Raw genomic sequence first — 27,372 nt, 5'->3', positions numbered from 1 at the left:
CGATCCGACCGTTCAAACTTCGGGAACCTTCCGATTAGTGCATCACTTTTCGGATCTGTTTTCTGCGCGAAAACGAATCCGACCCGAGTTCGTCTTTTTTTATGAACGGGATTTCGGACATCCCTTTTGAAGGAAGTTTTGTATGGGGTATTGTGTTTTGTTCCCGAACATATCCCACTAACTTTAAGATCTTTTGAACATGATCTTCAACATCATGCTGGTGTCAAACCAGTCCGTCAATATTGCTCCACGGCTGCCGACCTGCGCTAGACACGTCGTCACTTTGTTGAGCCGAGCTCAACTTCTTCGGATCATCATCTCGGCAAGCCGAACAAGAGTCCAGCATCGTGAAGGATAAAATCATCACCAACATCGCCGCCCCACGGATTACACGGAGCGGGCATACCGGCATCACCGCACGGTCGCTTCATCAAGCCGGCATCGACCACGTCACGACCTGCATCGGCAGGGCCGCGCTATTACTTCTTCAAGCTGGTATCCATCACGCCAACCTACTTCGACTCATCGGCTGACATCAAGGCTTCGGCATCTCGGTTGGACCGGGGCTTCGCCATCTCTTCATCAACCTACTCCGGACACTTCGGCGTCACTAGCCGACCAGCTCCGTCACGTTAGCTGGACCGAGGGCTTTGCCTCGGCGAGCCAACCTTTGCCAGCATTGCCATGCCGTCGTTTTATCACCCATCAGGCAATGGGTGTGCGGATCGAGTGTCAATTTTGGAAATCACCTTCCTTCGGATTGCTACAACAGATAAACCAGTGCTATTGATCCTAGTATTTTTTTTGCTTGTTTGGGTTCATTTTTCCCAAGGAATTATTACTCTGATTTGTCCATCATATGTACACAGGTCTATCAAATGGTGGCCGCATTAACGACAGTCGCATGGTGGTTCGGTCAATTTCCGTACATAGTCCGGCGAACGCCGCGTCCGGAGCTCGGACCGACCTGTGAATTCAGGCTTTGCCACGCCTTTACCGCATCACGCCGATGCCCTGCATCGACATTGACTTCGGCGCCAGGCCATATTTATTTTATTACTCACTTTGCATAAATTATTTATTATGCAATGATTTTTTAATTAATTATCATTATTACTATTATCTCCGGTTTGCACTATTTTTTGTGCACAGGAAAATGATCCGGGGACATCGGCGTCACTCTGCCGGTCTGCATTGACCGTGCTATGTCACCACTTCGGCGTGTCGAGCTCTCCACTCCGCCACCTCGGGACCGGCTTGGGGGATGGAACCTTGTCCCGCATCAAGCTCGGACCGCGTCATAAATACCGAACACATTAACCAGCTAAGTCGCTTTCATGCTCAAAGCTTTAATTTCTAACTTGTGTTCGGTTCGACCAGGCATTATACTTTTTTGGAAAAAAGTTGCTTGTAAAAAATTTCCTTGTCCAAACTTTGTTTGTGACCCATAAATTCAAATACCCAATTCACTTGGGGGCTTCCTTCATGAAGCTTTTCCTCTTGCATATGATTATACTTGTACGGCCTCGTTCCTTGTTCGTGTATTACGTCACAATATGCACCATATTGACTTAAGCGATTTGCAAACTGGGTTGCCTCGCTCCTGTGTTTACCCCTACGTTCCCGATTGTTCGGCTAGGGAGTAAAGGGAGCACCTCTGCGATTGTCACGACCGGGTCATCCGAGCCGGGCCTCAGACTGGGTGAAGCCGAAAGCTAGCGCTCTTATAGTTTTCAATGATGGTCGGCACACAACGGAACTCATGAGTACAAAAAATCTATTGCACAAGTCTCATAATAGCAATGAGCACCGAAGAAAGGTATTGGTGGGGGTACTATTTTCTTCGAAGATGCTTCTTACACTTCGCAGTAATATAGCATAAGTTCCCCGAGCGCGCTTTGTCTGTTACAACCTTATGGCCCGATTGCCTGGTTATTGGAAACATCGTCGATATTCTCGACAGATGGAGTACATAACACTTTTCGGTCCTTGACCGAAGAGGGAGAAGCCGACGGTCGGTTAAGACGCGTTTAAAGTTCGGTTGAACATAGATATGATAGAAGTACTTCGGTACATGCAACCATTCTTTTACCCAAGTCACTTGGAGGCTCTTAAATTTATATTAGCCGTTTTATGATAAGTGTTCTTCTTCTTAGTCGTTGCAAAGTTTTATTATTATTATTATTATTATTATTATTATTATTATTATTATTATCTATCACTTCTTTTTTCGACACGAGTGTGTGGTCGCTAGTCGGGGAGCCTAATTTATCTCTCAAAGCCGCTAGAGTTTAGTTTGCTAAACTGGCCTAATGAGAAGTACTTCGCCCTCGAGATAGGAGGTTGAAGCCGTAGGCTGACCCACTTGAAGTCTTGAGATAGGATGTATCATGTTAAAGCACGACAGAAGCACTTCTTTTGCTAAGGCCAATTTTCGGATTGGCACCGAACACTTGATCTTGTTTGGACGTCATGTTTTTACTGACGTTTTTTGGTTTTCCAAGCTTTTTGGCACTTTTAAGCTATTTGTGTGTTTTCAGCACGAGTCTCGCAGTGCAACGCCGGACACCTTTAGAGATTCGGCAAAAACATTCTCGGATATTGCTATATATACATCGGTTTCGAATTGTGTCTTCGGTCAATAGTTGGGTTGCCCAGCTCCTGCACTTGCCTCCTACGTTCCACTTTGTTCGGCTAGGTGTGCAAAGGGAGAACCACTGCGATTGTGCTTCCAGCTCACATGGTTAAGCACCTCAGTGGAGAAAGCCGAAAACTGACTGTCATAATAAGCGTAAACTGGTCAGCGATCCGATGACTGTGTTAAATGGCGGGCCATTCATAACAATGGCCGAAGTGTTTACGGCTTGACCCCGACTGTCGCCGAACACTACGGGGGGCTATTAACTGGCCTCCCAAACTAAATCCTCGATATTTTGCTCTTACATTAGAGCTAAGGTTTCATGATCATGCTTAGCATGACAACACAAAGAAAGGAACCGATAGCGGGACTATTTTCTTTGGAAGACATTTCTTCTGTTAAACAGTAATATAACATATCTCTCTGCGTACCTTTGTTTATAAAACCGTATGGCCAGATTGCCTTGTTTGTTGTAAATCTTTGCCCTCATAAAGGCTTTATAAAGTAGGACAAACACTCCTCGGTTATTGGCCGAGGAGGTGGAAGCCGATGGTCGGTCAACAAAGTTTTATACAATGCAGATCCGAGCATTAATGACGTAAAGTACTTGGATACATAGAGTCATTACAAATAATTTGTGATTTTACTATGGATATCAATCCTTAATTCGGCCACCCGTGCCCGCATTAAGGCTCGGGGGCTACTGGGCTTCGGGCTTATTATTCACAAATATTAAAGGGGCACATCGATCCGCTGATCTGGTGTTGCCACCCGACCAGTGTCTCGGGGGCTACTGCATTGCCTGTCCAATGCAGAAAATTTTAAGTGTAATACAGTTTCCGAGGAGATTTTGATCCTCGGGTTGGTCGGCCGCACCCAACCTGAGTCTCGAGGACTGAGCACGCCGCTTTTTGTGTCCTGAAGTATTCTGCCGAGCTAGGACTTGATCCTCAGGCTGATTTTGCAAATCAACCTGAGTCTCAGCGGCTACTGGGATCAGCGGTCTTACGTCATCCTTCAGGTGCATCTCGGGTTTTAGACCGATACACACCTTGAGGGCTACTGGCTGTATATCTCGGCAGAGAATAAATTGCACCAATAAAAATATTGACAAAAAATCGGCCCACAGTCGGGATGGTGCACCATCTCGGAAGCAGTCCGGCATAAAGCTCGGCCGCTAGTGGCTGGCTCCATATATATAGAGGGCATTTCCGGCATTAAGCTCGGCTAAACTCCTTCAACTTTTTTGGACCAAGATGATCTATGACATCTTGGATATAGTCTGGCGTTGGAGCTTGGACACAGTCCGCGTTGGAGCTCGGATACATTTCAGCGTTGGAGCTCGGAAGCAGTTCGGCATTGGTGCTCGGCTGCAAAAAATACCTCGAATGCAGTCCGGCGTTAGAGCTCGGACGCAAGAGGACACTGCCTCCCGGGAACAACTTCAAACCCGAGGTGTGGCATAAAAATAACAAGGCATTGATAAAGGCCGGAACTTAAAGGGGCTCCTCGGATACACGACGTGTAAACTCGTTGAATGCATTTCGGGGATCCTCAAGATCGAAGATGAGAAGATTTATTGAACCAGTTTTCAAGACCGACAACCGAAGATGAAGAACAATTCGGAAGAATCGAGGAGCGTCCCTAACTTGAAGACCGGTTCATGGGGCTACTGACGGTGTCCTGGACTAGGGGGTACTCACCACGTCATCTCTCGATCTGTTAGATTGGGCCGAGGACCCCCATGGCCGTATACTCATGGGCCAGTTCGGACAGCTGCCGCATACAAGGAAGATTCCACAAGACTTGGCGATCAAGACAAAGACTCCTCCCCACCGGCGTATTCGGCTAGGACTCTTGTTGTCCTAGGCCTCTAGTGCATTATATAAACTGAGGCCAGGCTAGTCGATAGATAACATATACAACATACAATCATACCATAGGCTAGCTTCTAGGGTTTAGCCTCTTCGATCTCGTGGTAGATCAACTCTTGTAATTTCCATATCATCAAGAATAAATCAAGCAGGACGTAGGGTTTTACCTCCATCAAGAGGGCCCGAACCTGGGTAAAACTTCGTGTCCCATGCCTCCTGTTACCATTCGCCTTGGACGCACAGTTCGGGACCCCCTACCCGAGATCCGCCGGTTTTGACACCGACACATGCCTCATGGGTAAAATGACCAAGACTCCGTTCTCCGGAACAATGGAGCGAGCAACCAACTTATTGGAAATTATACATATTGATGTGTGCGGTCCAATGAGCGTTGAAGCTCGCGGTGGCTATCGTTATGTTCTCACTCTCACTGATGACTTAAGTAGATATGGGTATGTCTATTTGATGAAACACAAGTCTGAGACCTTTGAAAAGTTCAAGGAATTTCAGAATGAGGTAGAGAATCAACGTGACCAAAAGATAAAATTCTTACGATCAGATCGTGGGGGAGAATATTTAAGTCACGAATTTGGTACACACTTAAGGAAATGTGGAATCGTTTCACAACTCACGCCGCCTGGAACACCTCAGCGTAACGGTGTATCCGAACGTCGTAATCGCACTCTATTGGATACGGTGCGATCTATGATGTCACTCACTGATTTACCGCTATCTTTTTGGGGATACACTCTAGAGACAGCTACATTCACTTTAAATAGGGCACCGTCTAAATCCGTTGAGACGACACCGTATGAATTGTGGTTTGGGAAGAAACCTAAGCTGTCGTTTCTAAAAGTTTGGGGATGCGATGCTTATGTCAAGAAACTTCAACCTGAAAAGCTCGAACCCAAGTTGGAAAAATGCGTCTTCATAGGATACCCTAAGGAAACCATTGGGTATACCTTCTACCTCAGATCTGAAGGCAAGATCTTTGTTGCCAAGAACGGGTCCTTTCTGGAGAAAGAGTTTCTCTCGAGAGAAGTAAGTGGGAGGAAAGTAGAACTCGATGAAGTACTGCCTCTTGAACCGGAAAGTAGCGCAGCTCAGGAAGATGTTCCTGTGGTGCCTGCACCGACTAGAGAGGAAGTTAATGATGATGATCAAGGTACTTCGGATCAAGTTGCTACTGAACTTCGAAGGTCCACAAGGACACGTTCCACACCAGAATGGTATGGCAACCCTGTCCTGGAAATCATGTTGTTAGACAATGGTGAACCTTCGAGCTATGAAGAAGCAATGGCGGGCCCAGATTCCAACAAATGGCTTGAAGCCATGCAATCCGAGATAGAATCCATGTATGAAAAAAAAGTATGGACTTTGACAGACTTGCCCGATGATCAGCGAGTGATAGAGAATAAATGGATCTTTAAGAAGAAGACGGACGCGGATGGTAATGTTACCATCTATAAGGCTCGACTTGTCGCTAAGGGTTATCGACAAGTTCAAGGGGGTGACTACGATGAGACTTTCTCACCCATAGCGAAGCTGAAGTCCGTCCGAATCATGTTAGCAATTGCCGCATACTATGATTATGAGATATGGCAAATGGTCGTCAAAACGGCATTCCTTAACGGCTTTCTTAAGGAAGAATTGTATATGATGCAGCCGGAAGGTTTTGTCGATCCTAAGAATGCTAACAAGGTATGCAAGCTCCAGCGCTCCATCTATGGGCTAGTGCAAGCATCTCGGAGTTGGAACATTTGCTTTAATGAAATGATTAAAGCGTTTGGGTTTATGCAGACTTATGGAGAAGCCTGCGTTTACAAGAAAGTGAGTGGAGCTCTGTAGCATTTCTCATATTATATGTGGATGACATACTTTTGATGGGAAATGATATAGAACTTTGGACAGTATTAAGGCCTACTTGAATAAGTGTTTTTCAATGAAGGACCTTGGAGAAGCTGCTTACATGTTAGGCATCAAGATCTATAGAGATAGATCGAGACGCCTCATAGGTCTTTCACAAAGCACATACCTTGATAAGATATTGAAGAAGTTCAATATGGATCAGTCCAAGAAGGGGTTCTTGCCTGTATTGCAAGGTGTGAAATTGAGCTCAGCTCAATGTCCGACCACGGCAGAAGATAGAGAAAAGATGAGTGTCGTCCCCTATGCCTCAGCCATAGGGTCTATCATGTATGCCATGCTGTGTACCAGACCTGATGTAAACCTTGCCGTAAGTTTGGTAGGAAGGTACCAAAGTAATCCCGGCATGGAACACTGGACAGTGGTCAAGAACATCCTAAAGTATCTGAAAAGGACTAAGGATATGTTTCTCGTATATGGAGGTGACGAGGAGCTCGTCGTAAAGGGTTACGTCGACGCTAGCTTCGACACAGATCTGGATGACTCAAAGTCACAAACCGGATACGTGTATATTTTGAATGGTGAGGCAGTAAGCTGGTGCAGTTGCAAGCAAAGCGTCGTGGCGGGATCTACATGTGAAGCGGAGTACATGGCAGCCTCGGAGGCAGCGCATGAAGCAATCTGGATGAAGGAGTTCATCACCGACCTAGGAGTCATACCCAATGCGTCGGGGCCGATCACTCTCTTCTGTGACAACACTGGAGCTATTGCCCTTGCCAAGGAGCCCAGGTTTCACAAGAAGACCAGGCACATCAAGCGTCGCTTCAACTCCATTCGTGAAAATGTTCAAGATGGAGACATAGATATTTGCAAAGTACATACGGATCTGAATGTCGCAGATCCGTTGACTAAACCTCTTCCGCGAGCAAAACATGATCAACACCAGAACTCTATGGGTGTTCGATTCATCACAATGTAACTAGATTATTAACTCTAGTGCAAGTGGGAGACTGTTGGAAATATGCCCTAGAGGCAATAATAAAATGATTATTATTATATTTCCTTGTTCATGATAATTGTCTATTGTTCATGCTATAATTGTGTTATCCGGAAATCATAATACATGTGTGAATACATAGACCATAACATGTCCCTAGTGAGCCTCTAGTTAACTAGCTCGTTGATCAATAGATAGTCACGGTTTCCTGACTATGGACATTGGATGTCATTGATAATGGGATCACATCATTAGGAGGATGATGTGATGGACAAGACCCAATCCTAAGCATAGCACAAGATCGTGTAGTTCGTTTGCTAGAGCTTTTCCAATGTCAAGTATCATTTCCTTAGACCATGAGATCGTGTAACTCCCGGATGCCGTAGGAGTGCTTTGGGTGTACCAAACGTCACAACGTAACTGGGTGACTATAAAGGTATACTACAGGTATCCCCGAAAGTATCTGTTGGGTTGACACAGATCGAGACTGGGATTTGTCACTCCATATGACGGAGAGGTATCTTTGGGCCTACTCGGTAATGCATCATCATAATGAGCTCAATGTGACCAAGTGTTTGGTCACGGGATCATGCATTATGGTACGAGTAAAGTGACTTACCGGTAACGAGATTGAACGAGGTATTGGGATACCGACGATCGAATCTCGGGCAAGTAACGTACTGATTGACAAAGGGAATTGAATACAGGATTGATTAAATCCTCGACATCGTGGTTCATCCGATGAGATCATCGAGGAGCATGTGGGAGCCAACATGGGTATCCAGATCCCGCTGTTGGTTATTAACCGGAGAGTCGTCTCGGTCATGTCTGTGTGTCTCCCGAACCCGTAGGGTCTACACACTTAAGGTTCGGTGACACTAGGGTTGTAGAGATATTAGTATGCGGTAACCCAAAAGTTGTTCGGAGTCTCGGATGAGATCCCGGACGTCACGAGGAGTTCCGAAATGGTCCGGAGGTGAAGATTTATATATAGGAAGTCCAGTTTCGGCCATCGGGAAAGTTTCGGGGGTAATAGGTATTGTACCGGGACCACCGGAAGGGTCCCGGGGGTCCACCGGGTGGGGCCTGAAGAAAATATGCCCTAGAGGCAATAATAATGTTATTATTTTATTTCCTTATATCATGATAAATGTTTATTATTCATGCTAGAATTGTATTATCCGGAAACATAATACTTGTGTGAATACATAGACAACCAAACCTCACTAGTATGCCTCTACTTGACTAGCTCATTAATCAAAGATGGTTATGTTTCCTAACCATAGACATGTGTTGTCATTTGATTAACGGGATCACATTATTAGGAGAATGATGTGATTGACATGACCCATTCCATTAGCTTAGCACCCGATCGTTTAGTATGTTGTTATTGCTTTCTTCATGAATTATACATGTTCCTATGACTATGAGATTATGCAACTCCCGTTTGCCGGAGGAACACTTTGTGTGCTACCAAACGTCACAACGTAACTGGGTGATTATAAAGGAGCTCTACAGGTGTCTCCAAAGGTACATGTTGGGTTGGCGTATTTCGAGATTAGGATTTGTCACTCCGATTGTCGGAGAGGTATCTCTGGGCCCTCTCGGTAATGCACATCACATAAGCCTTGCAAGTATTTCAACTAATGAGTTAGTTGCGAGATGATGTATTACGAAACGAGTAAAGAGACTTGCTGGTAACGAGATTGAACTAGGTATTGAGATACCGACGATCGAATCTCGGGCAAGTAAAATACCGATGACAAAGGGAACAACGTATGTTGTTATGCGGTCTGACCGATAAAGATCTTCGTAGAATATGTAGGAGCCAATATGAGCATCCAGTTTCCGCTATTGGTTATTGACCGGAGACGTGTCTCGGTCATGTCTACATTGTTCTCGAACCCGTAGGGTCCGCACGCTTAAGGTTTCGATGACAGTTATATTATGAGTTTATGAGTTTTGATGTACCGAAGTTAGTTCGGAGTCCCGGATGTGAAACACGGACATAACAAGGAGTCTCGAAATGGTCGAGACATAAAGATTGATATATTAGACGGCTATATTCGGACACCGGAAGTGTTCCGGGTGATTTCGGAGAAAACCGGAGAGCCGGAGGGTTACTGGAACCCTACCGGGAGAAGTAATGGGCCATATGGGCCTTAGTGGAGAGAGAGGGGGCAGCCAGGGTGGGCCGCACGCCTCCTCCCCCTGGTCCGAATTGGACTAGGAGAGGGGGGCGGCGCCCCCCTTTCCTTCTCCCTCCCCACTTCCTTCCCCCTCCTAGTAGGAGTCCTACTCCTACTAGGAGGATGACTCCTCCTGGCGCGCCAATAGGGGCCGGCCGGCCTCCTCCCCTTGCTCCTTTATATACGGGGGCAGGGGGCACCCCTAGACAGACAAGTTGATCCACGTGATCATATTCTTAGCCGTGTGCGGTGCCCCCTTCCACCATAATCCTCGATAATATTGTAGCGGTGCTTAGGCGAAGCCCTGCGACGGTAGTACATCAAGATCGTCACCACGCCGTCGTGCTGACGGAACTTTACCCCGACACTTTGCTGGATCGGAGTCCGGGGATCGTCATCGAGCTGAACGTGTGCTAAAACTCGAAGGTGCCGTAGTTTCGGTGCTTGATCGGCCGGGCCGTGAAGACGTACGACTACATCAACCTCGTTGTGCTAACGCTTCCGCTGTCGGTCTACAAGGGTACGTAGATCACACTCTCCTCTCTCGTTGCTATGCATCACCATCATCTTGCGTGTGCGTAGGAAAATTTTGAAATTACTACGTTCCCCAACAGGGCCACCTATCCCGGAGGGCCCCATGGGCTGAAGTGGGAGGGGAACCAGCCCCTGGTGGGCTGGTGCGCCCCCATGGGCCTCCCCCTGCGCCTAGGGTTGGAAACCCTAGGGGTGGGGAGCGCTCCACTTGGCTTGGGGGGCAAGTCCCCCTTGGCCGCCGCCCCCCCCTTGGAGATCCCATCTCCTAGGGCCGGCACCCCCCTAGGGGTCCTATATATAGTGGGGGGGGGAGGGAGGGCAGCCGCACCAAGTCTCTGGCGTCTCCCTCTCCCCACGTAACACCTCTCTCTCTCTCTCTCTCTCTCGTTGGAGCTTGGCGAAGCCCTGCCGAGATCACCGCTGCTTCCACCACCACGCCGTCGTGCTGCTGGATCTCCATCAACCTCTCCTTCCCCTTGATGGATCAAGAAGGAGGAGACGTCTTCCCTAACCGTACGTGTGTTGAATGCGGAGGTGCCGTCCGTTCGGCGCTCGGTCATCGGTGATTTGGATCACGACGAGTACGACTCCATCAACCTCGTTCTCTTGAATGCTTCCGCTCGTGATCTACAAGGGTATGTAGATACACTCCCCTCTCCCTCGTTGCTAGATGAATCCATAGATTGATCTTGGTGATGCGTAGAAAATTTTAAAATTCTGCTACGTTCCCCAACAAGTAGTTGTATGGAGAGTACTGCACGCCAGCGAAGGCGGGCGAGGGCGTGCGCTGGGCCGGGTGATCATGGGGGAAGGTGATGTTGGGTTGAACCCACCGTGCGCGTCCCTGTCGGCGTAGCCCAGCGACGGCGTGCATCCGCAGGGTTGCGACGACGACGAGAAGCCGACCGAAAAACCGACGCTTTGCTGGCTCCAGGGCGCGTACTGGGCATGCCCCCCGGGAGGATTCGTCATCCCCACGCGAGCCGCCTCGGCTTGTTCGACCGCAGCCGCAGCCGCGAGCGTCGTGTTGTCCCTGGCCTTCTTGGCGTTGGCCCTGTTCCGCCGGTCGGTGGTGACGGCCTCCCGACGCTGGACTTCCGCCCTCCAGTCGGCGTTGGACATGCCCGACGGCTTGGACGGCGGCGCCCTCGGCTTCCTTTGTTTCGGCTGGGCGGCGGCGGTCGCAACCGTCACGGCGTGGGGTATCACGTATTTCTTCGGCGGCATGGTTGCCGGCGAGGGGAGAAGGAGGGAGATTGGCGGGAGGAATGAGAAAATGAGAGGGAAGCCGGGGAGGAAGCGGGAAGAAACGGCGGAAAAAGGCTCTCCTCTCGCCGACAGAGAGGCCCCACGCCCCTTTTCGCTTGTGCCGGCGCCCCCAAGCGCCCCCAGCGCGCCGGGTTCGGCTCGGATGCGTCGGCTGTTATTTCGGCCCAACCTAGCAAAAAACTAAGTCCTGGAGACGCGACTGGGCCGATTTTCGCCTGTCAACGCTAAAAATTTGTCTGAGGATGGTTTGTTGGGAGCGCGGCTGGAGATGCTCTTAGCTAGCACAAGCAGCTTTGTTGTTTAGCCATCAGAGAGTGAATTTTGTGCTCCTGGGCTAGCTTGCACTCTTTAGTTAGATTAGGAAATTTGGAAAAACATATTTTTCAAGTTCCAAAAAATCCTGAAACAAAGCGTGACGGCATGCACCTGCAAGTTTTTGTGAGAAAATATAATTTACTTCGTGTATTCTTCTATGCCCTCCTCAACTATATCACTTTTTGTGACCGCAAGATGATCTGCAAAAAAAATGTTGTACTACTGAAATTTAGTCGTATGATATATATATATATATATATATATATATATATATATATATATATATATATATATATCATAAGATTACCTCGGGTGAAGAAAACTTATTCTGCACCCTGGGTGATGAATCGCGCTATTCGTCACCCTGGGTAAGGAATTGTTATTCTTCACCCCTTTATTTTACCATCAATGCACCGTAATTTTACATTTCGTAAGTTTGTCTTATTTCCGACGCAAAAAAGGACCATAAGAAAATATATAATCGCCGTTAAAATATATTTTGTGTTATGTAAAATTACAAACGTAAAAATATAGTCTAAAATACACATAAACTGTAAATTTTCTTATTTTATGACCTATATTTTTATTTTCTTATGTCAAATTTTACGTAGTGAATCAATAAGAATATAACTATTTGAATTCCACACGTAATTTAATTATGAAATGATCGTAAGATTACCTCGGGTGAAGAAAACTTATTCTGCACCCTGGGTGATGAATCGCGCTATTCGTCATCCTGGGTGAGAAATTGTTATTCTTCACCCCTTTATTTTACCATCAATGCACCGTAATTTTACGTTCCGTAAGTTTTGTCTTATTTCCGACGCAAAAAAGGACCGTAAGAAAATATATAATCGCCGTTAAAAAATATTTTATGTTATGTAAAATTACAAACGTAAAAACATAGTCTAAAATACACATAAACTGCAAATTTTCTTGTTTTATGACCTATATTTTTATTTTCTTATGTCAAATTTTACGTAGTGAATCAATAAGAATGTAACTATTTGAATTCCACAGGTAATTTAATTATGAAATGATCGTAAGAATACCTCGGGTGAAGAAAACTTATTCTGCACCCTGAGTGATGAATAGTAACACTATATATATATATATATATGTGTGTGTGTGTGTGTGTGTATGCAAATTTTCAAGAGAATTACTACTACATACTACTCTTTCGTCTCATAATATAAAAGCATTTTTTACACTAACTAGTACTTCCTCTGTTGAATATTTCAAATGAACTGCCACATACAGGTGTATATAGACATATTTTAAAATGTAGATTCACTCATTTTACTTCATATCTACTAGTTATTTATTGAAATCTTTAGAAATACAAATATTTAGGAGCGGAGGGAGTAGATGATTTTGCACGAACTCTGCTGGAAAGAGCTGCATTTCCGTGGGAACAAAACCAAAAAAACCGGCGGCTTTGTGCCACAGGCAGCGCATAGGGCCCACGAGACAGAGACGCTAACCAAGTCGCCCGTGTACATACATTAGCAAGCAGCTTTGTTGTTTAAGCCATCAGCCTGCTATACGACACGAGTGGGCGGACGGCGACGTTGGCGAAGAAGACGAGAGCAGGGCAGGCACCCAGCAACCAGCTAGCTAGCCGGCAATGGCGCTGCCGGCGCCGAGGTGGCTCCGGCGGGAGGTGCTCGTGGGGCTCGCGCTCGGGCAGTTCGTCTCGCTGCTTATCACCTCCACCGGCTTCTCCTCCTCCGAGCTCGCCCGCCGAGGTACGTGCGCGTTGCCGGACGGCTACTCCGCCGTCTACTCCGCAATGCCATTTTGCCTGGTCTACTTATGGATTATCTTGGTATTTGACATTAGTTAGGACCTAGCTTGACAGGGAATTGCCTCTGTCACCATTCATAATTTCGTGACAACATCTACTCCCTCTGTTCACTTTTGTAAGACGTTTAAGACAGCTGAAATTGAACTGTTTTAGGTGTTGTCTTAAAAGCATAAAACGTTTTACAAAAGTGAATGGAGGGAGTACTGAATTCTAGCACACCACTCTGAAAGAAACTCTGAACAAAAGGAAAAATTATTGGTTCCAGTTCTCATGTGTTTAGGCCAAAAAGGAAAAATTGTAGTGCAACACGAGCATTTATTTGGCTTATCGCTTATTCTCGTTTGCTTCTGTTCTCTGCTACCCTCTGTGAGCAAAAATGGAAGATGGTTAAACTGCGAGTGGAGGCTTGCAGTGTTATGATCATGCCTGCTTTTTCAGGCGTCAATGCGCCGACGTCGCAGTCCCTGCTGAACTACATCCTCCTCGCGCTTGTCTACGGAGGAATTATGATTTACAAACGGCAACTTCTGACGGTACGTATGGTGCCGCCTTTTACTGTCCAAAAGAGATGCTTCGATGCTAACTTGGTTCAGATTTTAATCCTGACAAGTGAATAACAGCCATAATTTGCTATACCCAGTTCTTATGCTCTAGTAAAATGAAATCTCCAAAAACCCAACTGGATTTTTCCTGATTTTCTGCGTGTGCGATGCGCGTTTAGTGCATCTTATCCCCCCTGTTGCCCAGGACAGGGATAGCTATGCATATTCTGATTCTGCTGCTCTTCACAAGTTGTTCATGCTGTTCCTTCATCACCAAGTTGTCCATGCGGCGAGACGCAACGACGCAAAAAATCGTGAATGTTCCTATCAGCAAAATCCCTGAAAACGAACGTTTTCTTCCACATTCTGTTTTCTGCAGGTGAAATGGTACTACTACTTGATCCTCAGCATCGTCGACGTGGAGGCTAACTACATCGGTACGACCAACGCAGCTACCGTTACTGAAATCAATGATATCTCAGTTCATCTAGTTTTTCATCACAATGGGTAATCAAGACGCTGAAATTAGCTTTGCTTTTTAACTGTTCATTCATAAAAGTCGTGAAGGCTTACCAGTACACGTCCCTGACGAGCGTGATGCTCCTGGACTGCTGGGCGATCCCCTGCGTCCTCTTCCTCACCTGGATCTTCCTCAAGACGAAGTACGGGCTGAGGAAGCTGTTCGGCGTCGGGATCTGTGTGGCTGGCGTCATGCTGGTGGTCTTCTCCGATGTGCACGCCTCTGAACGAAAATCAAGTAAGAACAATAATATCATATGGGAGTCTTCAGTCCTCACACAACTATCACAATTGAGGGGATTACGCCGCTGGTAGCTTACAGCTCCAACTCATGTAAATAGTTCTAACATTACATGATCTTGGAATGTCCTGCAGAAGGACCCAGCCCCTTGAAAGGTGATATGCTTGTCATCGCCGGGGCCACGCTTTATGCCGTCAGCAATGTCACCGAGGTATCAACAAAACGTCATCTGTCAGCCCAAGTGTATGTACATGGGTGGAAAATACATTGAAGGTTTGGTTTCTACAACATTTCAGGAGTATATTGTCAAGAAAAGCAGCAGGATTGAGGTGATGGCGATGCTAGGTGTTTTTGGAGCAATTATAAGTGGCATACAGATGTATCCTTTGGCTTATTGCAATCATGAACTGTACTTTCTTCGGTGGCGCTTCAACTTAATTTGACAGATAAGAGAAGAAACTGTATTTTGTTGGCAGTAAACCGGAAAGTTTTAGGCTATAAACCTTACCGTTTTGTTGAACTTTCTGTTACCTAATATGCATTTTGGAAATTGGAATGCTACACCCTTGACATTACAACAGAAGCATACTTGAGCGGGAAGAACTTAGATCGACGGAATGGAATGCCAGCGCAGTGAGTCTCCTGAGCTTTAGTCATTCCAATTTGGGGTCATCAAACTGAACCAACCAGTCATAGACAATTACAGGATTTCTTTTTTAGGGACAATTATTGTTTCTTTGTCTGAACTTTAGATTCTAACTAATAGTAGAGCACAGAGAAAATGAAGTATGAACTTGTTGGAATGTTGTTGGGCCATACAAAACCTTCCAAATCTTATCAGAGGTTGAATGTTAAGCATCTGTCATCCAACTGAAAACTTTGCTATATCCAAACTTCCAGTGGATGCCAGCAAATTTCAAGGCATTGCAGCATGCTATTAGAGATTCACCACGCCGATAATATGTAATCAAAATTATAGTTGTGACACTGACCTTCTGTATCCTTTCAGGTGCTCCCTTTTATTGGATTTGCACTAGCAATGTTCCTGTTCTACTCCACAGTGCCTATTATCCTGAAGGTAGATCACTATTCTCTTGTGGTCAAATTCATGACTGTCCTGAAATATTTTTGCTAGAGTTCAGTTCATATTTGATTTGTTTCAGATATGTGGCGCAACCATGCTGAACCTATCACTTCTGACCTCCGACATGTGGGCCGTTCTAATCCGTATCTTTGCTTACCATGAGAAGGTTTGTGCACACCCAATTCTATCTTGGGACAGGGGATTTTTTTTTTCAGATTCCTTCTTAAAATTGATTTGTTTACTGTGGAATTCACGCGTTTCAAACAAGGCCCTAACTGAACTGATGGGAGCAAAAAAATTGGGCATCTGCAGGTCGATTGGATGTACTTTGTTGCTTTTGCTGGCACTGCAATTGGTCTCATCATCTACTCATACAAGTACTGTTTTCTTCAGCTGATGCCCCCCCCGTAAACATTCATGATAGCTACTACCTGCATCTACCCTGACAGTGTCACAAGCTCACAACTGACCACTAGAACTATTGCAAGCAGGGGCTCCAGGGAGGCTGCCGAGGACACTGCACAGGTCGCAGGCGCAACTGACGAGGAGGCAGCGACAGAGAACCGCACGGCAGAGCGAGTTCCTGGTGCTGGAGAAGATGATGGACCAGACTCAAACAAGTCCCCGTCGGAAGCAGCTACCTCAAGGTAGCAGGTGACCGTCTGCTGCCAACTTGGCATGTGACTGAACATGTATAAAATAGGATTATGAGTTTTCACAGGTTCACTGCACAGGGTGTATACTGGTTCATTCTACAATTGTTATGTAAACATGGAGCAATAATGGTATTGGTAAAGGTTTTGTGATCTTTTGCTAATCATGAGTTGAGAACTTTGTCAAATTTGAAAAACTCAAGAAGTCATTCCAGATTTAGCAAATGAAGGATGTCTGAAATGGACAGCAAATTCCGCATGCTGGGACTGAACCATCAAAGTAGCTCGCAATTCGAAGCATCACCAAAGATGATACTGCACAGAAAAAATTGATACACATCCAGTGATGAAAACCAGATTGTTAAATAGCAAACATGTCTGAACATTGATGGACTTGTTAACAAACCATTAATTAGCTATTTAGCTATTCTCACACTGTTTTCCTGACATAACTAATATCCTGACAAACCATCCACTGAACTAACAAAATGTAGAACTGTAACACGCCACTCACAAAGACTGCATTAGTAACAAATATCTAGACACAGTGAAATGTCATAATTTTTTCTATACGGTATCCAGGAAGCTTCAAACTGGTCACGAAACATAAATCATTGGTATTGACCTCAATCAGAGCTCACATCAACACCTCTTTTTGATAGGAAATCCTTTGCCTCCATGATATCCTGCATAGTTGGTCGAGCTCAAAGAATTATAAATGGGAAGAAAAAACATGTGATGTACAGAAAACTTCAAAGTTTCAAGATCAGGTAGCTTGGTTTTCTTTGTAGTGACCATTATGAAAATTCATACAATGATACACATAAGGTACAAATAAACTTATGAAGTTTTCAGAGTTTGTCTTGTTTCCTTTCTGCATAATACCTTGAATCTCGTTATGCCAGCAGAAAACCAAGAGAAAAGATAATAGACAATGCACATGTGTGGAACTAAAACAGGAAATAACAAAGGATGCAAGTTCTAGAGACTACTAGCTTTCAAAATGGAAATAAGACTGCAGACAAAAAGGAAAATTAGGCTGCTAGGACTACGTCAGCTACCTGCTGTAGTAATACCGCTTCTTGAGGGCAGGTTGGGAAGAACATGAGCCCATATCCAACCATAAAAAGGCCATAGCATCCAAGCGCCACTACCAAGTAGATGGGAAGCTACAACAACAAAAGCCACAAGCAAACATCATAATTAAAAGGAGCATGTCTTCATGACATTAGGAGTGAAAATTTTTAATGTCACTCACCAACCAAGTAAAACTGCGAGGGACTGTCGAGGTTTCAAGGAGCGCAACCCAGACGGCGGAGATTGCCGCCAGCACCGCGATGATCTTGAATATGTGCTTCATCTAAAAATACAGCGCTCGTCTGCCATTAATCAAAAGAGCGAATGAGAACTAGCACGGCCAGTTTACGTCCTGATTTCCTAGAGCAGGCAGTAGGCCGTCAGGTAAACTGTAGCAGCATCTATTATATCTTCATATTTTGCCTACTGGCTGAACAGAGACTCTGACTTGTGTTACTGGAACATGTACAATACAGTTTCTAGGAAATATTTTTGATTAAGTTCCGAGCTAATTAATTAGATATATACCACCCGTACAGTACATAATTACATTGGATTATACATAAAGAAACTATACGCTGTAGCTATCTAGCAGAAATTCAATACATGTCAGCCTCTTTGATTCGTAGGATTTTAAAAATGTAGGAATAGGAAAAGTATAGGGTTGGAGTGGCATGCCCACTTGAATCCTATAGGATTAGCAATGAGTGTTTGATGTCACAGGAAAAACAAAGGAATTGTAAAAAGAGGTTGGAGTGGATGTTAGGTTTCCTATGAAATGTAGTACAAAATATTCCATAGGAAAAATTCCTATGGAATCTAATCCTATGAATCAAAGGACCAACATAGGAAAAAATCCTAAGGATTTCAATCCTCTAGAAATCCTATAAAATTCCTTTGAATCAAAGAAGCCCAAGATTGTAAATCTAACACAGAAACAATTTTATGTGCTGCCCACTAGAACAGGATCATGAATCCAGCAACAATTGAGCACCAATGTTACTCCCTCTAGCTACAACCAGATCGAGAAATCGTACAGAAGCACTAATTCCATCAGAGGCAAAAGTACAGACGCTAGTACACCAGACGGATCCATCCAACCTAAGTTAACCAAGAATCAAGAGGAGACGGGGAAGGAGGGAGATCGCTTACGGGGCTGACGCCTGTGGACTGTGGCGGTGCTGACGGCGAGGAGCGAGATCTCGTCGACCTTGGCGTGGAAGACGGCGAGCTGCGACGAGGAGCCGAGGTTGAGGCGTCGGAGCTGGTTCGCGGGCGGAGGCGAGGGCGACTCCGAACCCGCGCTGGATCCGCGTGTGGCTGCCCGGCTCGTACAGCGCTGGCGTCTCCCCGCGGCTGGCGACCGATGTGCAGAGGTGGTTGTCCGGGACGGGGCGACGGCGGCGAGGCCTTCTGGGCTCTGCTCGCTGCTGGGCCGGGCCTGCGTGAGACGGATGCTATCTGAGCCCACGGGCTCAGACCGCTGCGGAGTCGTCCGGATTGAGCCCCTATTCTCTGTATTGTAGAAACACAGATTGAAAGAGGTAGGGTAGAAGCATTTGCTGGAACTTTGGGTTATGATAATAGTTTCGCTATAAATAGCCAAGGGAGGAGTGGAGGCATTGGTATTTTCTGAAACAACCCAATAAAAGTGGAGATTTTGGGTTACTCTGTTTACCATATTGATTGCTCGATCCAAGAACCCGGAAAAGATCCGTGGCGTCTTACTTGTGTGTACGGGGAAGCGCAAACTCATATGAGACATCAAATGTGGACAGTGCTGAAAAATATTAGTAGCCTAAGCGCTCTGCCATGGCTTTGCATCGGTGATTTTAATGAGGTCCTACGTCCGGATGAACACGAAGGGGTGGGACAACGCAGCAACGCCCAGATTCAGGGTTTTCGAGACACTATTGACGTGTGCATGTTGATGGATTTGGGGTATAGAGGCCGCTTCTGGACTTTCGAGAAGAGAGTGGCCGGCGGCACTTTTACCCGTGTCAGATTGGATAGGGCCCTGGGGTCGGCGGAGTGGAGTGCTCAGTTTCCACTAGCAAGCTTGTCCCATCTAACAGCTGCAACATCATACCATTGCCCTATTTTCTTGAAGATAAACGACAGTAATACGCCTTCGGGACGAAAAGATTTTCGGTATGAGACCATGTGGGAAACTCACGAGCATTGGCAGGAAACCATCATGGAAAAATGGAGCTCCAAACATTTGGGACACACCGTCGCGGAGATTAGACGCAAACTGGCTGACCTAGCTACAGATCTGTCAAGATGGAACCGGGATACTTTTGGCAGCGTGCGGAAGGAAATACAAGCACTAAAGGTAGAGTTGGACCGCTTGCGTGGAGACCCATCGCGGACCGGACCTTCACATGTGGAAATAAAAATTAATGACAAACTGGTGGAGCTGTACCACCGGGAGGAGTTGATGTGGCGACAAAGGTCCAGGATCGAGTGGCTTGCTGCGGGAGATAAGAACACACGGTTTTTTCATCTTCGAGCCAGTATCCGACGCAAAAAGAATATGGTTAAGGCTTTGGCAGGTTCATTGGGAGTGCTCATCGATGATCCAGGAGAGCTAAGAGAGATGGTTAAGGACTTTTACCAAACTTTGTACACATCAGAAGGAGTCACTGGGCTACAGGAAGTTATGGCGCATGTCCCTGTTAAGGTGACGGCAGGTATGAATGAGACTCTTTGTGCTCCGTACACGAACGAAGAGGTAAAGGTGGCTCTTTTCCAAATGTTTCCAATGAAGTCACCAGGACCGGATGGGTTCCCAGCTCATTTTTACCAGAGACACTGGCCCATATGCAGAGAGGAGATCACGAGAGCGGTCCTCAGAATTGTTAGAGGGGAGGAAAGTGCGGAGAGTATTAATGATACTGTTTTGGTGCTAATACCAAAGGTAATGAACCCAACTCTGCTATCTCAGTTTCGTCCAATAAGCTTGTGCAATGTCCTATACAAGATTGCTTCAAAGGTGGTGGCGAACAGACTAAAGCAAATACTCCCTGAGATCATCTCTGAGGAACAATCAGCGTTCGTCTCGGGAAGGCTAATTACAGACAATATCATATGTGCATATGAGTGTCTACATTTTATGAAGCGGTCTAGAGCAAAGACTAATAGCACATGTGCTCTCAAGCTGGATATGATGAAAGCATATGATCGTTTGGAATGGCCATATTTAAGGGCTATTATGGCCAAGCTGGGAATTGCACAGACATGGATTGACATAGTGATGAATATGGTATCTTCTGTTTCTTTCTCAGTTCTTTTCAATGGAGAGAAATTAGAGCAGTTCAAGCCTACGAGAGGCATTCGACAGGGAGACCCTGTCTCCCCTTACCTGTTTTGATTGTAGCGGAGGGCCTTTCGTGCCTTTTAAAATCTTGTTCTCAGTCATCAGTGCTTGGAGGAATCAAGGTGGCACCAACGGCCCCGGTCGTAAACCACCTCTTGTTTGCAGATGACAGCCTGCTGTTTTTTAAAGCAAGTGTTGAGGGTGCGGAAGCGGTGTCAAACCTATTGAATTCTTATTGTGGAGCCTCGGGTCAGCGAGTAAACAATGATAAGTTCATAATCTTCTTTAGTAGAGGATGTCCGCAGACTACTCGTGACAGTGTGAAACTAGCTATCCAAGTCCATAAAGAATCGTTAAGTGACAAATATTTGGGGATGCCAACAGATGTGGGTCACTCAAAGAATGGCACTTTCAAATATCTTCGAGACCGTGTATGGGAGAAGGTCAAGGGGTGGATGGAGAAGCTCCTTTCTGCAGCGGGGAAGGAAGTCTTAATCAAATCTGTTGCTCAGGCAATCCCGGTTTACTCTATGGCCTGCTTCAGGTTACCAAGGGGGCTTTGTGAAAACATTACATCCACCATAAGGCAGTTTTGGTGGGGCAGTAAGCAAGGCAAGAGAAAACCAGCGTGGGTATCATGGGAGATCATGACAAGACCTAAATACATGTGAGGCTTGGGGTTCCGCGATCTCGAGATCTTTAATCTTGCTTTACTGGCGAGGCAGGCATGGAAAGTGCTAAACAATCCGAACACACTTAGCTCTTTAATCCTGAAGGCCGCATATTTTCCTAACACAGGGCTGCTTGAGGCCGAGCTGGGTGTGCACCCTTCACAGATTTGGCGTGCTATTATTGATGGAAGAGATATAATGAAGCAAGGAGTCATAAGGAGGATCGGGACGGGAGAGAGCACGATGATCTGGGAACACAATTGGATCCCGCGGCAGGAATTTCTAAGGCCTATAACCTCGTTGGTTGCCAATCCTCCCACCCGAGTGCATGAGCTGATCGACCAAACAACGTCTACATGGAGAGTGGATCTGGTTGGCACGGTGTTTATTCCCATTGATGCGGAAGCCATACTCAAGATTCCCTTATGTACAAGGTGTTGGGGAACGTTGCAGAAAACAAAAAATTTCCTACGGTTTCACCAAGATCCATCTATGAGTTCATCTAGCAACGAGTGATTGGATTGCATCTACATACCTTTGTAGATCACGCGCGGAAGCATTCAAAGAACGGGGATGAGGAAGTCGTACTCGACGTGATCCAAATCACCGGAGATCCTAGCGCCGAACGGACGGCACCTCCGTGTTCAACACACGTACGGTCAGCGTGACGTCTCCTCCTTCTTGATCCAGCAAGGGGGGAGGAGAGGTTGATGAAGATCCAGCAGCACGACAGCGTGGTGGTGGATGCAGGGCGTCACCGCAGCAGGGCTTCGCCGTTATACTGCGAGAGGGAGAGGTGTAGCAGGGGAGAGGGAGGCGCCAAGACACAAGGGTGCGGCTGCCCCTCCCTCCCCCCTTTATATAGGCCCCCTAGGGGGGGCGCCGGCCCTAGGAGATGGGAACTCCTAGGGGGGGGGGCGGCGGCCAAGGGGTGGAGTGCCCCCCAAGCCAGGTGGGGCGCCCCCCCACCCTAGGGTTCCCAACCCTAGGCGCATGGGGTGGGCCAAGGGGGGCGCACCAGCCCACTATGGGCTGGTTCCCCTCCCCACTTTGGCCCATGGGGCCCTCCAGGATGGGTGGCCCCACCCGGTGGACCCTCGGGACCCTTCCGGTGGTCCCGGTACAATACCGGTGACCCCGAAACTCTCCCGATGGCCGAAACTGCACTTCCTATATATAATTCTTCACCTCCGGACCATTCCGGAACTCCTCGTGACATCCAGGATCTCATCCGGGACTCCGAACAACTTTCGGGTTACTGCATATTCATATCTCTACAACCCTAGCATCACCGAACCTTAAGTGTGTAGACCCTACGGGTTCGGGAGACATGTAGACATGGCCGAGACGGCTCTCTGGTCAATAACCAACAGCGGGATCTGGATACCCATATTGGCTCCCACATGCTCCTCGATGATCTCATCGGATGAACCACGATGTCGAGGATTCAAGCAACCCCGTATACAATTCCCTTTGTCAATCGGTACGTTACTTGCCCGAGATTCGATCGTCGATATCCCAATACCTCATTCAATCTCGTTACCGGCAAGTCACTTTACTCGTACCGTAATGCATGATCCCGTGACCAGACACTTGGTCACTTTGAGCTCATTATGATGATGCATTACCGAGTGGGCCCAGAGATACCTCTCCGTCATACGGAGTGACAAATCCCAGTCTTGATCCGTGTCAACCCAACAGACACTTTCGAAGATACCCGTAGTATACCTTTATAGTCACCCAGTTACGTTGTGATGTTTGGTACACCCAGAGCACTCCTACGGTATCCAGGAGTTACACGATCTCATGATCTAAGGAAAAGATACTTGACATTGGAAAAACTCTAGCAAACGAACTATACGATCTTGTGCTATGTTTAGGATTGGGTCTTGTCCATCACATCATTCTCCTAATGATGTGATCCCGTTATCAATGACATCCCCATGTCCATAGCCAGGAAACCATGACTATTTGTTGATCAACGAGCTAGTCAACTAGAGGCTCACTAGGGACACATTGTGGTCTATGTATTCACACATGTATTACGATTTCCGGATAATACAATTAAAGCATGAACAATAGACAATTATCATGAACAAGGAAATATAATAATCATTTTATTATTGCCTCTAGGGCATATTTCCAACAATCTCCCACTTACACTAGAGTCAATCATCTAGTTACATTGTGATGAATCGAACACCCATGGAATTCTGGTTTGATCATGTTTTGCTCTAGGGAGAGGTTTAGTCAACGGATCTGCTACATTCAGGTCCGTATGTACTTTACAAATCTCTATGTCTCCATTTTGAACACTTTCACAAATGGAGTTGAAGCGACGCTTGATATGCCTGGTCTTCCTGTGAAACCTGGGCTCCTTGGCCAGGGCAATAGCTCCAGTGTTGTCACAGAAGAGAGTCATCGGGCCCGACGCATTGGGTATGACTCCTAGGTCGGTAATGAACTCCTTCACCCAGACTGCTTCGTGTGCTGCCTCCGAGGCTGCCATGTACTCCGCTTCACATGTAGATCCCGCCACAACGCTTTGCTTGCAACTGCACCAGCTTACTGCCCCACCATTCAAAATATACACGTATCCAGTTTGTGACTTAGAGTCATCCAGATCTGTGTCGAAGCTAGCGTCGACGTAACCCTTTACGACGAGCTCTTCGTCACCTCCATAAACGAGAAACATTTCCTTAGTCCTTTTCAGGTACTTCAGGATATTCTTGACCGCTGTCCAGTGTTCCTTGCCGGGATTACTTTGGTACCTACCTACCAAACTTACGGCAAGGTTTACATCAGGTCTGGTACATAGCATGGCATACATAATAGAACCTATGGCTGAGGCATAGGGGATGACACTCATCTCTTCTATTTCTTCTGCCGTGGTCGGACATTGAGCCGAGCTCAATTTCACACCTTGCAACACAGGCAAGAACCCCTTCTTAGACTGATCCATATTGAACTTCTTCAATATCTTATCTAGGTATGTGCTTTGTGAAAGACCTATGAGGCGTCTTGATCTATCTCTATAGATCTTGATGCCTAATATATAAGCAGCTTCTCCAAGGTCCTTCATTGAAAAACTCTTATTCAAGTAGGCCTTAATGCTGTCCAAAAGCTCTATATCATTTCCCATCAAAAGTATGTCATCTATATATAATATGAGAAATGCTACAGAGTGTTGGAAATATGCCCTAGAGGCAATAATAAATTGGTTATTATTATATTTCCTTGTTCATGATAATCGTTTATTATCCATGCTAGAATTGTATTGATAGGAAACTCAGATACATGTGTGGATACATAGACAACACCATGTCCCTAGTAAGCCTCTAGTTGACTAGCTCGTTGATCAATAGATGGTTACGGTTTCCTGACCATGGACATTGGATGTCGTTGATAACGGGATCACATCATTGGGAGAATGATGTGATGGACAAGACCCAATCCTAAGCCTAGCACAAAGATCGTGTAGTTCGTATGCTAAAGCTTTTCTAATGTCAAGTATCATTTCCTTAGACCATGAGATTGTGCAACTCCCGGATACCGTAGGAATACTTTGGGTGTGCCAAACGTCACAACGTAACTGGGTGGCTATAAAGGTACACTACAGGTATCTCCGAAAGTGTCTGTTGGGTTGGCACGAATCGAGACTGGGATTTGTCACTCCGTGTGACGGAGAGGTATCTCTGGGCCCACTCGGTAGGACATCATCATAATGTGCACAATGTGATCAAGGAGTTGATCACGGGATGATGTGTTACGGAACAAGTAAAGAGACTTGCCGGTAACGAGATTGAACAAGGTATCGGGATACCGACAATCGAATCTCAGGCAAGTACAATACCGCTAGACAAAGGGAATTGAATACATGATTGATCGAATCCTTGACATCGTGGTTCATCCGATGAGATCATCGTGGAACATGTGGGAGCCAGCATGGGTATCCAGATCCCGCTGTTGGTTATTGACCGGAGAGTCATCTTGGTCATGTCTGCATGTCTCCCGAACCCGTAGGGTCTACACACTTAAGGTTCGATGACGCTAGGGTTATAGGGAATAGATATACGTGGTTACCGAATGTTGTTCGGAGTCCCGGATGAGATCCCGGACATCACGAGGAGTTCCGAAATGGTCCGGAGGTAAAGATTTATATATGGGAAGTCCTGTTTTTGTCACCGGAAAAGTTTCGGGTTTTATCGGTAACGTACCGGGACCACCGGGAGGGTCCCGGGGGTCCACCAAGTGGGGCCACCAGCCCCGGAGGCTTGCATGGTCCAAGAGTGGGAAGGGACCAGCCCCCTAAGTGGGCTGGTGCGCCTCCCACAAGGCCCAAGGCGCAGCTAGGAGGAGAAGGGGGAAACCCTAGGCGCAGATGGGCCTAAGGCCCACCCTAGGGCGCGCCCCCCTCTCCCCCTCTTGGCCGCCCCCCTCCATCCCATCTAGGGCTGCCGCCCCCCTAGGGGTGGGAACCCTAGAGGGGGCGCACCCTCCTCCCCTTCTCCTATAAATAGTGGGGTTTTTGGGCTGCCCAAGACACACGATTTGATCTCTCCCTGGCGCAGCCCTACCTCTCTCCTCCTCGTCTCTTGCAGTGCTTGGCGAAGCCCTGCTGGAGTACCACGCTCCTCCACCACCACCACGCCATTGTGCTGCTACTGGATGGAGTCTTCCTCAACCTCTCCCTCTCTCCTTGCTGGATCAAGGCATGGGAGACGTCACCGGGCTGTACGTGTGTTGAACGCGGAGGTGCCGTCCGTTCGGCACTAGGATCTCCGGTGATTTGGATCATGACGAGTACGACTCCTTCAACCCGTTCTCTTGAACGCTTCCGCATAGCGATCTACAAGGGTATGTAGATGCACTCTCCTTCCCCTCGTTGCTGGTTTCTCCATAGATAGATCTTGGTGACACGTAGGAAAATTTTGAATTTCTGCTACGTTCCCCAACAGTGGCATCATGAGCTAGGTCTATGCGTAGTTTCTATGCACGAGTAGAACACAAAGCAGTTGTGGGCGTTGATTTTGTCAATTTACTTGCCGTTACTAGTCTTATCTTGATTCGGCGGCATCGTGGGATGAAGCGGCCCGGACCGACCTTACACGTACTCTTACGTGAGACTGGTTCCACCGACTGACATGCACTAGTTGCATAAGGTGGCTAGCGGGTGACTGTCTCTCCCACTTTAGTCGGATCAGATTCGATGAAAAGGGTCCTTATGAAGGGTAAATAGAAATTGGCATATCACGTTGTGGTTTTAGCGTAGGTAAGAAACATTCTTACTAGAAACCTATAGCAGCCACGTAAAAACTTGCAACAACAATTAGAGGACGTCTAACTTGTTTTTGCAGCAAGTGTTTTGTGATGTGATATGGCCAAAGGATGTGATGAATGATATATATGTGATGTATGAGATCATGTTCTTGTAATAGGAATCACGACTTGCATGTCGATGAGTATGACAACCGGCAGGAGCCATAGGAGTTGTCTTTATTTTTTGTATGACCTGCGTGTCATTGAGAAACGCCATGTAAATTACTTTACTTTATTGCTAAACGTGTTAGCCATAGTAGTAGAAGTAATAGTTGGCGAACAACTTCATGGAGACACGATGATGGAGATCATGATGATGGAGATCATGGTGTCATGCCGGTGACAACGGTGATCATGGAGCCCCGAAGATGGAGATCAAAAGGAGCAAAAATGATATTGGCCATATCATGTCACTTTTTGATTGCATGTGATGTTTATCATGTTTATACATCTTATTT

The 27,372-nt window shown here is 46.5% G+C and overlaps 2 protein-coding genes across 2 annotated transcripts; one reads left to right on the top strand and one right to left on the bottom strand.

Moving 5' to 3' along the window:
- Positions 1 to 13,201: 13,201 nt before the first annotated feature.
- LOC147972195 (uncharacterized) lies at positions 13,202 to 16,695 on the top strand. The gene is made up of 11 exons (XM_087521352.1): positions 13,202 to 13,430; positions 13,928 to 14,022; positions 14,411 to 14,468; positions 14,591 to 14,788; positions 14,926 to 15,002; positions 15,088 to 15,170; positions 15,373 to 15,424; positions 15,801 to 15,869; positions 15,955 to 16,041; positions 16,188 to 16,252; positions 16,367 to 16,695. Exons 1-11 carry the CDS (start codon positions 13,310 to 13,312, stop codon positions 16,524 to 16,526), a joined length of 1,065 nt encoding a protein of 354 aa, XP_087377478.1. The 5' UTR covers positions 13,202 to 13,309; the 3' UTR covers positions 16,527 to 16,695.
- A 177-nt stretch (positions 16,696 to 16,872) lies between these two features.
- Positions 16,873 to 19,038, bottom strand: LOC147972194 (dolichol-phosphate mannose synthase subunit 3-like). The gene is made up of 4 exons (XM_087521353.1): positions 18,758 to 19,038; positions 17,787 to 17,907; positions 17,590 to 17,697; positions 16,873 to 17,214 (listed from the first exon to the last, which is right to left on the bottom strand). Exons 2-4 carry the CDS (start codon positions 17,886 to 17,888, stop codon positions 17,155 to 17,157), a joined length of 270 nt encoding a protein of 89 aa, XP_087377479.1. The 5' UTR covers positions 17,889 to 17,907; positions 18,758 to 19,038; the 3' UTR covers positions 16,873 to 17,154.
- Positions 19,039 to 27,372: the final 8,334 nt, after the last annotated feature.

The sequence above is a fragment of the Triticum urartu genome, chromosome 5A (genome assembly GCF_056163025.1).
Source record: "Triticum urartu cultivar PI428250 chromosome 5A, HENAU_Tu73, whole genome shotgun sequence".
Lineage (NCBI taxonomy): Eukaryota > Viridiplantae > Streptophyta > Magnoliopsida > Poales > Poaceae > Triticum > Triticum urartu.
Note: the sequence above shows the minus strand (reverse complement) of the source record. Positions and strands in the feature narration are given on the sequence as shown.

Coding starts and splice junctions, on each gene's coding strand:
- LOC147972194 (XM_087521353.1), bottom strand. CDS start 17,888: ATGAAGCACATATTCAAGATCATCGCGGTGCTGGCGGCAATCTCCGCC. Junction 17,698..17,786: donor CTCGCAGTTTTACTTGGTTG/GTGAGTGACATT, acceptor TTGTTGTTGTAG/CTTCCCATCTACTTGGTAGT. Junction 17,215..17,589: donor AAGCGGTATTACTACAGCAG/GTAGCTGACGTA, acceptor CCAACTATGCAG/GATATCATGGAGGCAAAGGA.
- LOC147972195 (XM_087521352.1), top strand. CDS start 13,310: ATGGCGCTGCCGGCGCCGAGGTGGCTCCGGCGGGAGGTGCTCGTGGGG. Junction 14,023..14,410: donor ACAAACGGCAACTTCTGACG/GTACGTATGGTG, acceptor TGTTTTCTGCAG/GTGAAATGGTACTACTACTT. Junction 15,870..15,954: donor CAGTGCCTATTATCCTGAAG/GTAGATCACTAT, acceptor GATTTGTTTCAG/ATATGTGGCGCAACCATGCT.